A 12,933-nucleotide genomic window follows, 5' to 3' on the forward strand; every position below is an offset into this window, starting at 1 on the left:
TACTCCAAAACACAGATGCCTAGAATATTTGGAAGGGGAACTAAAAACAAACTACTTTGTGTTTTTAGTGAAGATTTCATTTGCTCAAGATCAGGGCTATAAATTCCTCTCTACAGAAACCAGATTGTTTCCTTGCTTTCTAATATTGTTGTATATATACATACACATACACACAAGCACATATGGAGAGATATTAGACATTCATAAATTATAAAATTTCTGTATTTCTATTGTTTCTCTGTGTAGAAACAAAAAAATCACTCACCGCATGCTCTTCTGCTTTATTACAGAGCAATGTCAACACATTACAGTTTATTTGAAAACAAGAAATATGCATATAAACAGAAGGAAGTTATCAGAAGTACCAAAGTACCAAAATACCTAGACATTGTACATAGACATGGTATATACAGTATACAAATTACAGTATTATCTTCTATATGAAGATGGGTGTAATTGTTCGGCAAATGTAACTTTGCATTTGACCTTTTAATTATGCACAGAATTGTATCTATTTGAAATTGCTAAAGGTTCAAAGCCTCATGATTACTTTGCCTACTTAGGCATAGCAGACATCATTAATTGGCTGATAATATTCTGCAGCCAGTGTACTGTGAGTTGTGTTGTTCTAAGCAATTCATTTTGCTGGGAAATAAAATGCTACCTGTAAGGACTACAGTGTAGACATTATGATAATGATAAGGAAGTCATTTGGATTATAATGACTTACATGGATTCATATTTCACATTTTTACTATATTTGTAAATTTTAATTTCCCCCAGAAGGCACTTGAAGCATCATGTATGAATTCAATGAATAAAACTGATAACATACTATTTAGAACCTCTGCCACATTACCAGTGTTAAAGACCTACTTAAGTGATAATTGCTGTAGAGGAATTCTGAACATTGAAATATGCCAAAAGTTACCAAAAATTAAACACTATAGAGAAAAAAGAAGAATAGTTGGACTGATCTTAGCTCAGCATGTAATTTTGAGCATATTGGCTGCAATTCTCAATATTCACTTGTCCTTCCTATTAAAGTTAACATGATGGGTATTGCAATTTGACCAGTTAATCAGTGTACTCTGATAGCTCCAATATCTTTAATGAACCAAAATAAAAGGAGGAAGAGCACATCAGTGTTACAAAGCATTAAGGCCAATGCTCAGTATCTGGATACCTACTTGGAACAGCAGTAGAATTTAATTGTTCTGAATCTTTTCTCGAATCTATGGTCATGCCATCCCATTCCATCCTGTCCTTTGCTTCCTTTGAGACCTTCCCAACACAGAGTTTCCAACACTGGACACAGTGTCACTGATTATCAGAGGAGAGAATAAAGTTAATAAAAGCTTCTTGCCTATAAAACTCCCAGCTAGGAGGAGGAACCAGGATTGTCCATCAGGCATTCTAGGGGACAAAGAATTATACTGTTATTTACTCATGAAAAAAGTAAAGATTCCCTTGAATTGGCTACCTCTATAGGCCTATATAGTTTTCTTTGACAGAAGAAGAGAAATGGTTTGTTATTATCTTCTTCCGGGGTGTTTTCTTAACTACCCAATCTAGCCTACAGTTTTGGTATTTCCTGTTGATCTCCATCCAACTAACTGGACTGGACCTGCTTAAGATTTCAAGAGCAGCCAAGATCAGCTGGGCAATGTCATTTGCTGAGCTACCTATGCATAACAGATAACAAAATTTGAATTCACTGGTATTTGTCTCAGCTCAGTCCAAATATTAGCTATTTCTATGAAGGGCTTTGAAAACTTATTCAGAAGTGTTCTGGACCATGTGTGAACACAGGGTACCTCTTTGCTATTCATTAAAACAGTCCAGCTTTCTCTAGACATCCACGAAAGCCTGAAAGCAAGATGTCATGCTGCCTTAAGAAATGGTTCAATACAGCTGCTAAAGAAGCAGAATATGGTTCTCAAGCTGAAGGTGCTTTCTAAAGCTGAAGGCATTTGTTTTGTATTTTAATATAAACTTATATAACTTTTCACCAATATGCAAACTGAAACTATGGTTGAAAAACATACGTCTCACATTTTTGATGCAATTTTACAAAAAAAAAAAGTATACAGAAGTGCATGTTAGGGGAAAATGCACAAAAAGCCTATATTAGTGGGAATAATGTGCAAAATGCACAATACATAGCAACTTGCTTATATAATACATGCCAAAACATATATTATACAAATTATATACAATATGTCTGTTGTGAGAGATGTTCATAAATATATAAATGAATTTTCATGCCAACTTTTAAAAAACAAAAGTATCAATCTGATGTGAAATAGGATGAAAAAAATTAAGACTAGAAAAGCTAGAAACACAGTAGAGTCAAACCTAACATATTTGTTCACCCCCATAGTCTCCACTCTAATTTAACTAAAAAGATCCTATTCAATGGACTCCTGCGAGTTTTTTTAATACACATTTAGCCAGGCAGGAATTATTTGTGCCCTGTTCTGTTACAGAATGATTTCTCTAAGTGCACATAAGTGCTATTTATTGTAGAAATAGAAATTCTACAAAATGAACTACAAAGAATGTTTGGCTGATATTCAGGGCCCATGAAGTTCTCAGACTAATTTCAGCAGTCCTTCGAAAGAGACCCAAGTCAGAACTCTGGACAGTTGATCTCTCTATTCCTTGGCAGCACATTATGTTATCAAAAGAAAGAGAAATAAAAAAAGATGCCCAAGCAAAATAGGAAAAAAGGGGTGCCAAAAAGAGAAACCATGGTTTGCTTCCTGGTTCTGCCCACGATAAATAGAGATTTATGTTTTAGGATTTGTCTGCAACAGAATGCCAGAATTATCACACTTAGGTATATCACTAAGAGTTGCAAATGTAGCATTTTTATGAAATAGAATTTAAAACTTAAAAGTGGTATTACCCACATTTCCATTCTCCACAAATTTTGGTAACAAGATCATATCTGATTTGTTTTCATATAGATAAACTCCCATTTAAATTTGCAGCTGTAAAATATTAGTCCCCACCTCTATTACTGTGGCAAGCTCTGACTGTGTCCACATTTTAAAGAAAAAAATCAGAGAAACTGAAAAAGATGCAGAGAAGGATAACAAGGAAACTTAAGTCTTTTGAGAAGAAACGGGAGGAAGTGGGTATGTTGGGCCTTGAAAAGTCTGAGGGGAAATTTAAAAGCATTTTTCAAATACCTGAAGGGACATCACACAATAAAGTGCTGGATATGGCATAATGGTCTTAAGTTGTAGGAAGACAGATTCCAGTTGAATGTTATAAAAAGTAAGCTCAGTTCAACAGTGGAATCATTTGCCAAGGAGAAATATGAATAGCTCTCAAAAGGTATTTTCACAGAGAACATGTATCATGGTGATATCATATATGCATATGATTTATTTAAAATTTGCCTGCTAATGCACTGCTGTACCTTTTGGGCATAAGTTTATATCCTAAATGTTAAGTCCTAATATTATATCTGTACCCAAAAACCAGTGGTTGGCAAAACACCACAAAAGATCTTTGTCCAAGTTATATCTCATTTGTTACATTACAACACATAAAATGCTGCTTAGATCTAAACTAGCATGTATATTATAGTGATAAAAGTGTTTTCTGCTGAACATGCTTCTAAACAGACTAACTAAACTATTTCCTGACAAAAGAATGGTGTCATTATAGAGTAGCTACAGGTTCCACTTTTTCACAATTCTTGAAAAAGGAAATTCTATATGATTATACAATTAAAATGATGCAACAGAATACGCGACATAACATACAGCTAGAAGTTCTGGCTGAAATCTGTGAACACTCTGCAGAGTACTTGGTAGATTCTTCTTGTTTCTGCCAAGAGGTAAATTTCTTTATAAGAAAAAGAACCTTCCTCGCCACCATTTGAATTCCACTTAAGGATTCACTTACGCACATCTGTTCTTTTTGGTCATCTTTGGAATTAAGTGCTAGAGCACAGAGCTTCCAAATAAATAAGTTTGTTGAACCCTAGATATAATTTCTGTTGTCTTTTCCTTAAATTCTGAAGCACAGCTTTTGCCGAATCTCAATTTAAGCTGTCCTTGTGGATGCTCCGTTCTGTGTTGTGGTTGTTCAGTTCATTAGTTTTCCACTGAATGCTTGTTCCATTCATAGGAACAGATGACGTCTGACTTCCTGTCCGATGACAAATACAGCAGAGGCATGACTGGCAAGAGAAAAGTTTCCAAACATTACTAGTTTGTTGGTTAATTTATTTTGGTGAAGGGTCACTTTCCATCTTCAGTGGAGTGCAGAAGTCTCCAGAGTGAAGAAAGCAGAATTAGGCCTGAGTGATATTACACTTCAAAATGTCAAAATGTGTAATAACTGAATAGAATATGGGGTTGATTTACTCTTAAGTATACCTAATTCTTTACTAAACTGTGACTGACATGTAGTTAAATGTAGTTATGTAGTTAGAGTCCCTTTTCGGGAGAAATGGGCAGTGATAGAAATTTGATAGATAGATAGATAGATAGATAGATAGATAGATAGATAGATAGATAAAGAAAAATGTACTTCTTTTGTTTTACTGTACCATACTTCCAGCTTAACTAGACAAGAACACTATGAAACTTGGAAAAAAAATTTGAAATTGATGGGAAAATATGGCTCCTTTTAACAGGAGCTTTTAGAAACAGATATATGATTTGTATTGCAGCTACTCCTCTCTCTTAAAAGCAAGCAAGTCAAGTGGACTAAATTATGAAAGAAGTAGCAAGAGCTGATTGAGCTATGCTGAATTTAATACAACATAACAATTCTTGAGCTTCTATCATTTTGGCACTTTCTGACTAGCCCTAGAATGATCCTCCTCCCCCTTTTGGCAATCTTCCACCTTCTATCTCCATCTGAACTGCAGTGTGAAGTGGAGGCACTCAAGTTTTTAGTTCTGAGGTTATGTATAATTATTGAAGAACCATCCAAGAACCAGCCTATTCTGTAAATAGCTGCATCAACATTAGTGATGACTGAAACGGCCCATGGTGCTAGTAAAAATGGCACATCCCCATCTCTTTGTGGGATAAACCTTCATGTAACTCTTCATCTAATGTCTAAAAGTGGGCAGGCTTGTGGCTAAACTGTGTTAAATGGTTATCAGAATAATCTCAGGTTTAATGACATCAGACTATAATAACAGCCCTCCCCAGTGCTTTCCAGATGTATTAGACAAACCCCAGGATTGTCAGCCACCACAACGAAATACTGGAAATTCTCAAAGTGCAACATAACTGAATGGAATAAGGTTGGGGAAAGCTGCCATAAAACATTCAGACAAATGTTCCTGAATGTTTACTTAGGCAGAAAGCAGGTTCTATAATCCAAACATCAATACTTAAAACATGTGATCAACTTGGAAAAGGACTGAAAATATTCCTTCATAGTCATCTTTCACATTTTATTCCTCAGTATTACTTTTGATACATTTAATTTCATGAATCTTTAGGGTTCTTACCTGGAAACAGTTTTTGAACTTCTTGCTCACAAAATAGAGTGCTATAGGATTTATGCAGGAATTTATGGTTGCTAGATTAAGGCTGATATAATCCAATGTCAACAAAAAACTAGGATCAAAAAGAGAATGAAAAATGTTACAACCCTGTAATGGTGGAAAAATATTCCTCAGCCATTATAACTTTGTGGAACTCTTATGCTATAGCTGTGTCTTCTTCAAGAGTCTTCAATGCCTCAGGTAAAAATGAGTAACAGGATTCAAAGTGCTTAGTTGTCATCTATGGAGAATTAGGACTACAGAGCACATGGGTCAAACGATAGAGCATTTTGAAATGAACAGAAGCATAATACAGTAGAAAACCCTGGCTTATTAACTTAGTATTCTGGAGCCATTCGAAAGATAATGGGAGAGTGAAAGCAAAAAATGATGGTTTATCTTGTATAATTAACATAATCAAGAAGAAATAGACCCTGAAGATTACTATCCTCCTGTCCAGTTACTTGGGAGTAAGACCAATTGAGGTTGATTATAAGATTGCATTACTGGAAGGCAACTGTCTTCTTACCTGCTTCAAAAACAGCTAACATAGTATTATAAGGCCAAGATGCACAACCTGGAGCTTTAGGTTGCATGTGGCTCCTGAATCCCTGGAAACACCACCCATTACCTCTCCCCAAAGTAGCTACTGAATTTTAACGTTTAATGTGCAAGAAGGGGGAAGTACTTAAATACAGTACATGAAACACAATTGCATTAACTGTATTATTTATTTATTTATCAAATTTTGCCACCGCCCATCTCCCCCAAAATTTATTTTAATGTACTTTAATTACATTTACATTTAAATCAAGTTTAATTTTTGTCCTGGCCTTGCCCACTTTTTAAAAAGTGGCCCCAGCATATTACTTAAAAATCAAATGCAATTCCAGTCTCCCAAGAAGTTGTTTGCCCCTACTTAAGGAGAAAGTACTGTAGATAAACAAACTAGTAGAAAGACTGAATAGTCATATTTATTCTTATATTAATGAATGTATAAGTTATTGAAATTATACAGTTAGTGTTCAGTATATCATTGATGAAAGATTAACCATAAAAACCCCCAGAATATAATAAGCCATTTTTAACAATTAGGAAAATAATTTTAAAGATATTTTTGAGTCTCTGGGCTAAGTGCTAAAGTCTCCACTATTTTGTTGTTTAAAGATACAAAGAAAGGGGGGGGGAAGAAAAGAAATCTTGATATACAAAGGCAATTACATCTCTGGCTCCTGATGGGGTTGTACATCCCTTGAAGAAGCTGGTGAGCAAGCTGGGGTTTGTCCTGGGTTCATGGCTCCTGATAAGAGCAGCAACTGGAGACTGTGGCCAGAAAAGCCTTTGGCCAGGATTGGATGTCCACAGTTGTGACCCTTCTGGAACAGGAGCACTGACTACAGTGAGTCACACACCTGTTGTTTCCTGGTTAGACTACTTCAATTAACTTTACATGGGGCTGCCCTTAAAGATGACCCAAAAGCTGGCATTGAACAGAAATGACTGCCTGTGGTCTGGTGGAAGCCCATTCAGTAGAACAACACCTACTGTACGCTGCAGAAGCTGTTTTATTCATTCATTTATTTGTTTATTTATTTGTCATATTTTTATTACCGCCCATCTCCCCCACTTGGGGGGGAGCCAGTAGGCTTCTGGGCTTTTGATTGCCAGTAGGCTTCTTGGCTCAATCCAAGATGCTGGTCATCATCTATAAAACTCTTTTTGGCTCAATGCTTTGTTACCTCTGGGATCATCTATTTCAGGTGGAATCTGCCCATCCTACATGTCTTAGTTGCATCCCCCTCACCTAGGAACAGTTTGTTCCCAGAGGTGAAGATGGCTCCCAGCTAGCATTTAGGAAAGCAATAAAAATGGTGCTTCTGCAGCCCTTTGGAATGGAGAACTTTAAATAAAGCAACCAGCAGTATCAGGGGGCAGCTGTTAACTGCTAAGCAGCATTGATTATACTTTTATGTTGATTAAATGGTCATGTTTTTATAATAACAAGCAGCCCAGAATTCATTAGAAGACAGTCTATGCTAATTCACTTATTGTGTTGCTGCATTCGTCTTTCATCAAATTAAATTATATCCCAGATTAAAAGAGTACCTGAGTAATTCACATCTATTGGGGTCACGTTCGTGATATAGCACTGACTTCAGTATCCGGCTCAGATGAAGAGGAAACCAGCAAAGAGCAAAAATCACAACTAAGCAGAAAACAGTTTTTGCAACTTCTCGGCGCTAGGGGGAAAAAAGACAATGAACTGCAAACATAAGCTAAGGCAAACATGAAGCAGCTGAGGAGGAAAATATGGAAGTTTCCCAAATTAGCAATAGGCAAGAAAAAAAGGTTCATTTATTTCTAATAACTTACCAAAATTCATATATACAGGTTTAACAGAAAATTTACAATTAAAAAAGTACGAGAGAAAGTTATTGCCTATACTTAAAAAATTATGAAGAAGGCTTTGGACCTCACACGAGTATAGGATCTCTGGTATTCATGAAAGCAACTTGAGAAAGAAGATGTGCTGCATTCAGTTATTAAAGTTACCATCACCCTTAAAGCAGTGACATCTTTTTTTCAGGGCACACGGAAGCAGAGGTGGTATTCAAATTAGACAACAACCAGTTTCAACATAATTCAACATGTCAGCACTTCAAAATAAGAAATATCAAAGTAGTTAGTGATCAGACCATATCCACGTGCTTTTAAAAAACTGTATTACTTCAAGAAAGCTTAAAAAATATGGCAAGTCACAACACCACAAGTCATAAATGATCAAACTTTGTGGTGCTGTAATCCCCTAGAATTTCAAATAAAATTCATCTTTTTCATCAACTTGATATGAAAAATTTAGGAATTTGGTCTAAATAATACAATTAAACTAAAGTTAAATTGAAACCCTGAGAAATGGAGTTTTAGAATGACAGAATGATGTGGGGGGATTCAATATAAGGAATCTCTTTAAGCTAGATGGCATTTCTTGATAATAAAGTATTAGAAAATTTGGTCCTGGATGGCTCCCACTCTGTTGGCATTCTGAACAGCCATAAAGACCTGGCTGTTCTCCCAGGCCTTGGACTAGGGTGGTTGGTGTCCCATTTGTTGGATGTCAGTTGTTAGTGGCATGTTTTGGGGTTTGCCAGGTTCGCCATTTTTCCTCTTCTTCCTTTTCTTTGTCTCTGTCTTCTTGTTTTGTTGTTGCTTGCCTCTGGTATACTGTTTTTATATTGCTTTGGTGTATTGTGAACTGGCCAGAGTCATTTGGAGTTGGGTGGCATCAAATAAATAAATTGGTTGGTAGTTATAGCAGTTGAGACCCAACACATACAACAGCTTAGGCCAAAGAAAGCTCTTAGAAAATGAGAGTGAAAAAATGTCATACTTATTTGGATAAGGAAATAATTTGAACTCTAACAGGTTACCTGCATTATTTGCTTGCACTCTAAATTGCCCTATGTTCTGTGATTACCCAAATACACTTGAGTCAAAACTCACCTTTAGCCATGCTTTCTATTCGCAGAATGCATTTTATTGAGATCAAAAGTTTGCAGAGTAAAGCTTTAATGACAGTGAATGAAAATGCATGTTAAAAGTGTTTTCTCCTTACCTGCTTAAGATGTTCACTGAGAGCAATTCTCAAATTACTCTTCCTCCTGTTTAACATTTCACAGGTCATCAGGGTATAAAAGAATGCAGTGCAAGCAAGTGGCATGCAGAAATAGAAACCAAAGAGCCACCAGTCTTTTGCTTTTATATAAAACTGCAAAGACATCAAATATGACAGGTTGTTGCTAAGTAACTTGCAATGCCATTCTGTAATTTCCATAGAGTATGCAGGCTAGGTTCTTACCAGCCTTCTCAACTGGAAGCCTCCAAATCTGTGGACTTCAAGTCTCAGGATTCACAGCAATGGCTATCCTGTCTGAAGAATTTTAGGAGTTAGTTCTCAGCTCTGGAGGCTACCAGGTTGAGAAAACCACTCTACACAGATGAGTAATTGGCATAAATAGGACCACAAAAATGATCACAATCAGAAACTGTTAGGAAAATATTTCCATCTCTGCTTTTGATTTGAAAACGACCATTCCCTGACATACAGGACTACTTAAGACATTCTGCTGCCTGAAGTGCTACATCATAAGCTTCTGTTCCTAAATGAAGGGGCTTTGGCCAGTCATATCAGCAGAATTATGTCACAAAGTTGTTGGACATTTAGCTCCTGGATGATAGGCAGAATATACCTGCACTAAAATAGAATTTTTTTGCATATTTTTTTTCTAATATATTTGTCATAAACAAAATGGAATAATGGGAGGGGGATTTAACTTGAAGTCATAATGGAATTATGCTGTATTATTAATGGTTCATAGTAAACCTCTCTAACACATGTTCAGAACATTTTCAAAAAAGTTGGCCTTACCACATCTTTCATAAACAAACAGCTCAACCCAGTACAATATCTATTTAGAACTAAAATAAATTGAATTCATTAAATCTGCTTCTAGATTATTCTTTATTGAGTTAGAGTCTTACAGTCCAAAGTTTTGCATATCTAGTTTTTTAAAAAGCCCCGCTGTATATAAAAAAAATGTGCTCCAAAATATATATAAATAGGGTAGTAACCAAGTCTTTCTCCCTCTATTCCCTCTTTTTGATAATTGCACAACCCTCAATTTCTCCATCTCATACACACAACATATACTGTACACACAGTCTATCCACACACACAGAGATAGTCAACCAGATCACTGCACCAGCACTGGACTACATTTTCGTGTTAAATATATATGTCTCCATGCTTTCCAGTAATATATTGTTGACTTGCATGAAAGATCCAGTGTAGTGTAATGTAGTGTAGTGATTAAAGAAGTTAGATTTGGACCAGAGAGATCCAAATTTAAGTCCCATTTAACCATTAAGTCACTTTCTCTCAGCTCAGCCTTATAGGGTTGTTGTGAGAATAAAATTAGTGGAAATTCTCCATTTATGACACCTTGAACTCCCAGAGAAAAAAGTGGGATACAAATTTAATAAATAAATCAATAACTAAAAAAAGTTCAGCCACAATATAATTTCCATTCCTACATTAAATACAAATGATTAATGACCGTAAGCCCTTTAAGGGGTAATTTTAAACAATTGTTAATTTATATAACTTTTCTATTGCATGAGTAAGATCTAGAAAGATTCATTACTAATATTGGTATTATCTTTTGATATGCTACTGTTCAATAACAACTCCACTAAAGTTTTTCAGCTGTTTGTTACTGGCAATAATCATTCTTCAAGATGGTAAGACCAAAGGCTAGGAGCTCAGTGTCAGCCCTACAACTAGAGCTCCATCAGGAAACTTACTCCACAGGAAGACTATCCTTTATTGAGATAGGCTTTAGTGACAGAATCTTACAAGTCTGCCTGTGTCTTCCCTTTCCTCCCTCTTATACCCCAGGGAGTCAGAGAGGGTCTAGCCTGAGTTGCTTTGTACTGTCCTGCCTGTCTGGACATAACACATGTTTCTTCTGCACCTGTTTTCCTAATGCCCTCTGGACTCCTTCTCCAAGATCATCTTCCTGGCTCCCCTCACTGGGACTTTCCTTCTCCACATAAAACAATCACCCTGTACCAGACATTCATAAATAGTCAATCATAACTCTAATTTCTTTAGCTGGACAGAGTGGCTGGGTTCACATAATGTGCTAAGTCCTAAGATGGTTGCTTTTGGCTTATCATGTACTCACTTATTATGTGTCATGTATAAACTAGGCTTCACAATGGTTAAGCAATCCTGCTTAATATTTATATGGAGGCAACCTGTGAAAAACAGCATTAAGTGCCTTTCTTATAGTTGGCTTACTCTCTGAACTATTATATAATGTGGACTTGTAAGCAAACAACTGTGATCTGCGCCACAGTCTCCTTAACCCAGGGCCAGGGAACCTATGGCCCTCCAGATGTTGCTGAATTAAAACTCTCAGGAGTTTCTACACAGTAGGGCCCATGGTTTGGAAAATGCAGTAATATCCCAGAGTACAGATTCCTCAATATACCCCTATCTCATTATAAATATCTTCCCCATATTTATGGGGAAGATATTCTTCTTCACAAAAGAAGAAATAAAGTAAAACTGAAGGACGGAGTGTGGTCAGGTTGAACTGACAGGAGATGAATAAGGAAGGTGTTTAAGTAACCTATCAAATCTCTTGGGAGACAAAGACAGCAAGAAGCAAAGAGAATAAGAGCGCTTAGATTCTGATCTGTCTTGACTTGTGATTAAGGCCTTTCTTCGTGTTGTACTTATTTCTGGACATCATAGTATTATCAAAACTGACTTTTAAATCCCAGCGATTAAATGCTTCCTAATCTGTGTATTAAAATCAAAGAGCACCAGGACTCATGCTAATTGTCTGTCCAACAGAAAGCCTGGTCTGTTACCTTTTAAGGCTTTTAAGAATGGCTTTGATTCCAAAAGGTCCAGGTTAAGAATGTCTTCTATGTATAATTGTGCCCTGCTATCAGTAGAAAGATTAACTGTCTTGCTTATGTACCCAGCAGAAAGAGGCCACTTAAACATGTCTTAGTCTGGAAAATGTGTAGAACAGCCTGCTCTTTCCAGTTACTCTGATTCTCTGGTTGTTTTAACCCCCTGCCTGGAATGTAACCCTTTGCATGGTATGCTGCTCATGTGGCAGGAAGAAGGGGAAATATCAGTGGTTTGAGCGAATATCTTTAACAAAACCAGACCTACCTCTATGCATTTTCCCCTCATTTCTGTATGTGAGGAGCAGGCATGCATACAAACATACACTTACATGTCAAGTGAAACAGTTCTTATTTCCCAATTATTTGTTATTGAGTGGGGTTGGTATAAAAGAGATCCTTTGTTCTCATCCTCTTTCCAGTTGTTTATTCTGATTTTACTTGTTCCCATAACAGAATATCATAATGCAAATAGCTAAGGATTATGTTTGGCTCTTTAGAGTCACAAATCTGCTATTTTGTTTATGCACACCTAAATAGAAGAGTTAGCTTTGGAATTTACAAATTAAACCTTTACTGTAAATTAATGTAATCTTAATAAAATAATGTTTTCCTTTTATTCCAATTACGAGCACTGTTTACATTTGGAAGTAAGGACACAAAAATAGGAATTTGGCCCTTTCTTTCCTTACCAGATCCTGCTAGATATATGAGAGCTACAGTTTCTAAAATTTCCAGCCAATGTGTTTTTTCTCACAAATGATGCTATTGAAATCAGTAAGAATGTCTGTGAAAAAGTTTTGGTTAGTTAAATGTGGCAACAATAGAACTAAAGGAAAAATTTTAAAAATATGTTTCATATTAAAAGTAGGGCAAATTTAGAATAAATGTGATCAAAATGGATTCTCCAAAGAAGGCTCTCTGAT

General features: G+C 36.1%; 1 protein-coding gene across 1 annotated transcript in view; it reads right to left on the minus strand.

Moving 5' to 3' along the window:
• Positions 1–261: 261 nt before the first annotated feature.
• The window catches only part of EDNRA (endothelin receptor type A), a 35,594-nt gene continuing 22,922 nt past the window's right edge, over positions 262–12,933 (minus strand). The window contains exons 5-8 of the mRNA XM_063309783.1: positions 9,138–9,290; positions 7,631–7,764; positions 5,489–5,597; positions 262–4,198 (exon numbers count right to left, since the gene is read on the minus strand). Of these exons, the coding sequence (XP_063165853.1) occupies positions 4,058–4,198; positions 5,489–5,597; positions 7,631–7,764; positions 9,138–9,290 (537 nt within the window). The 3' untranslated portion in view covers positions 262–4,057. The remainder of the gene's footprint in view (positions 4,199–5,488; positions 5,598–7,630; positions 7,765–9,137; positions 9,291–12,933) is intronic.

This window comes from Candoia aspera, chromosome 8 (assembly GCF_035149785.1).
Source record: "Candoia aspera isolate rCanAsp1 chromosome 8, rCanAsp1.hap2, whole genome shotgun sequence".
NCBI classification, from domain to species: Eukaryota; Metazoa; Chordata; class Lepidosauria; order Squamata; family Boidae; genus Candoia; species Candoia aspera.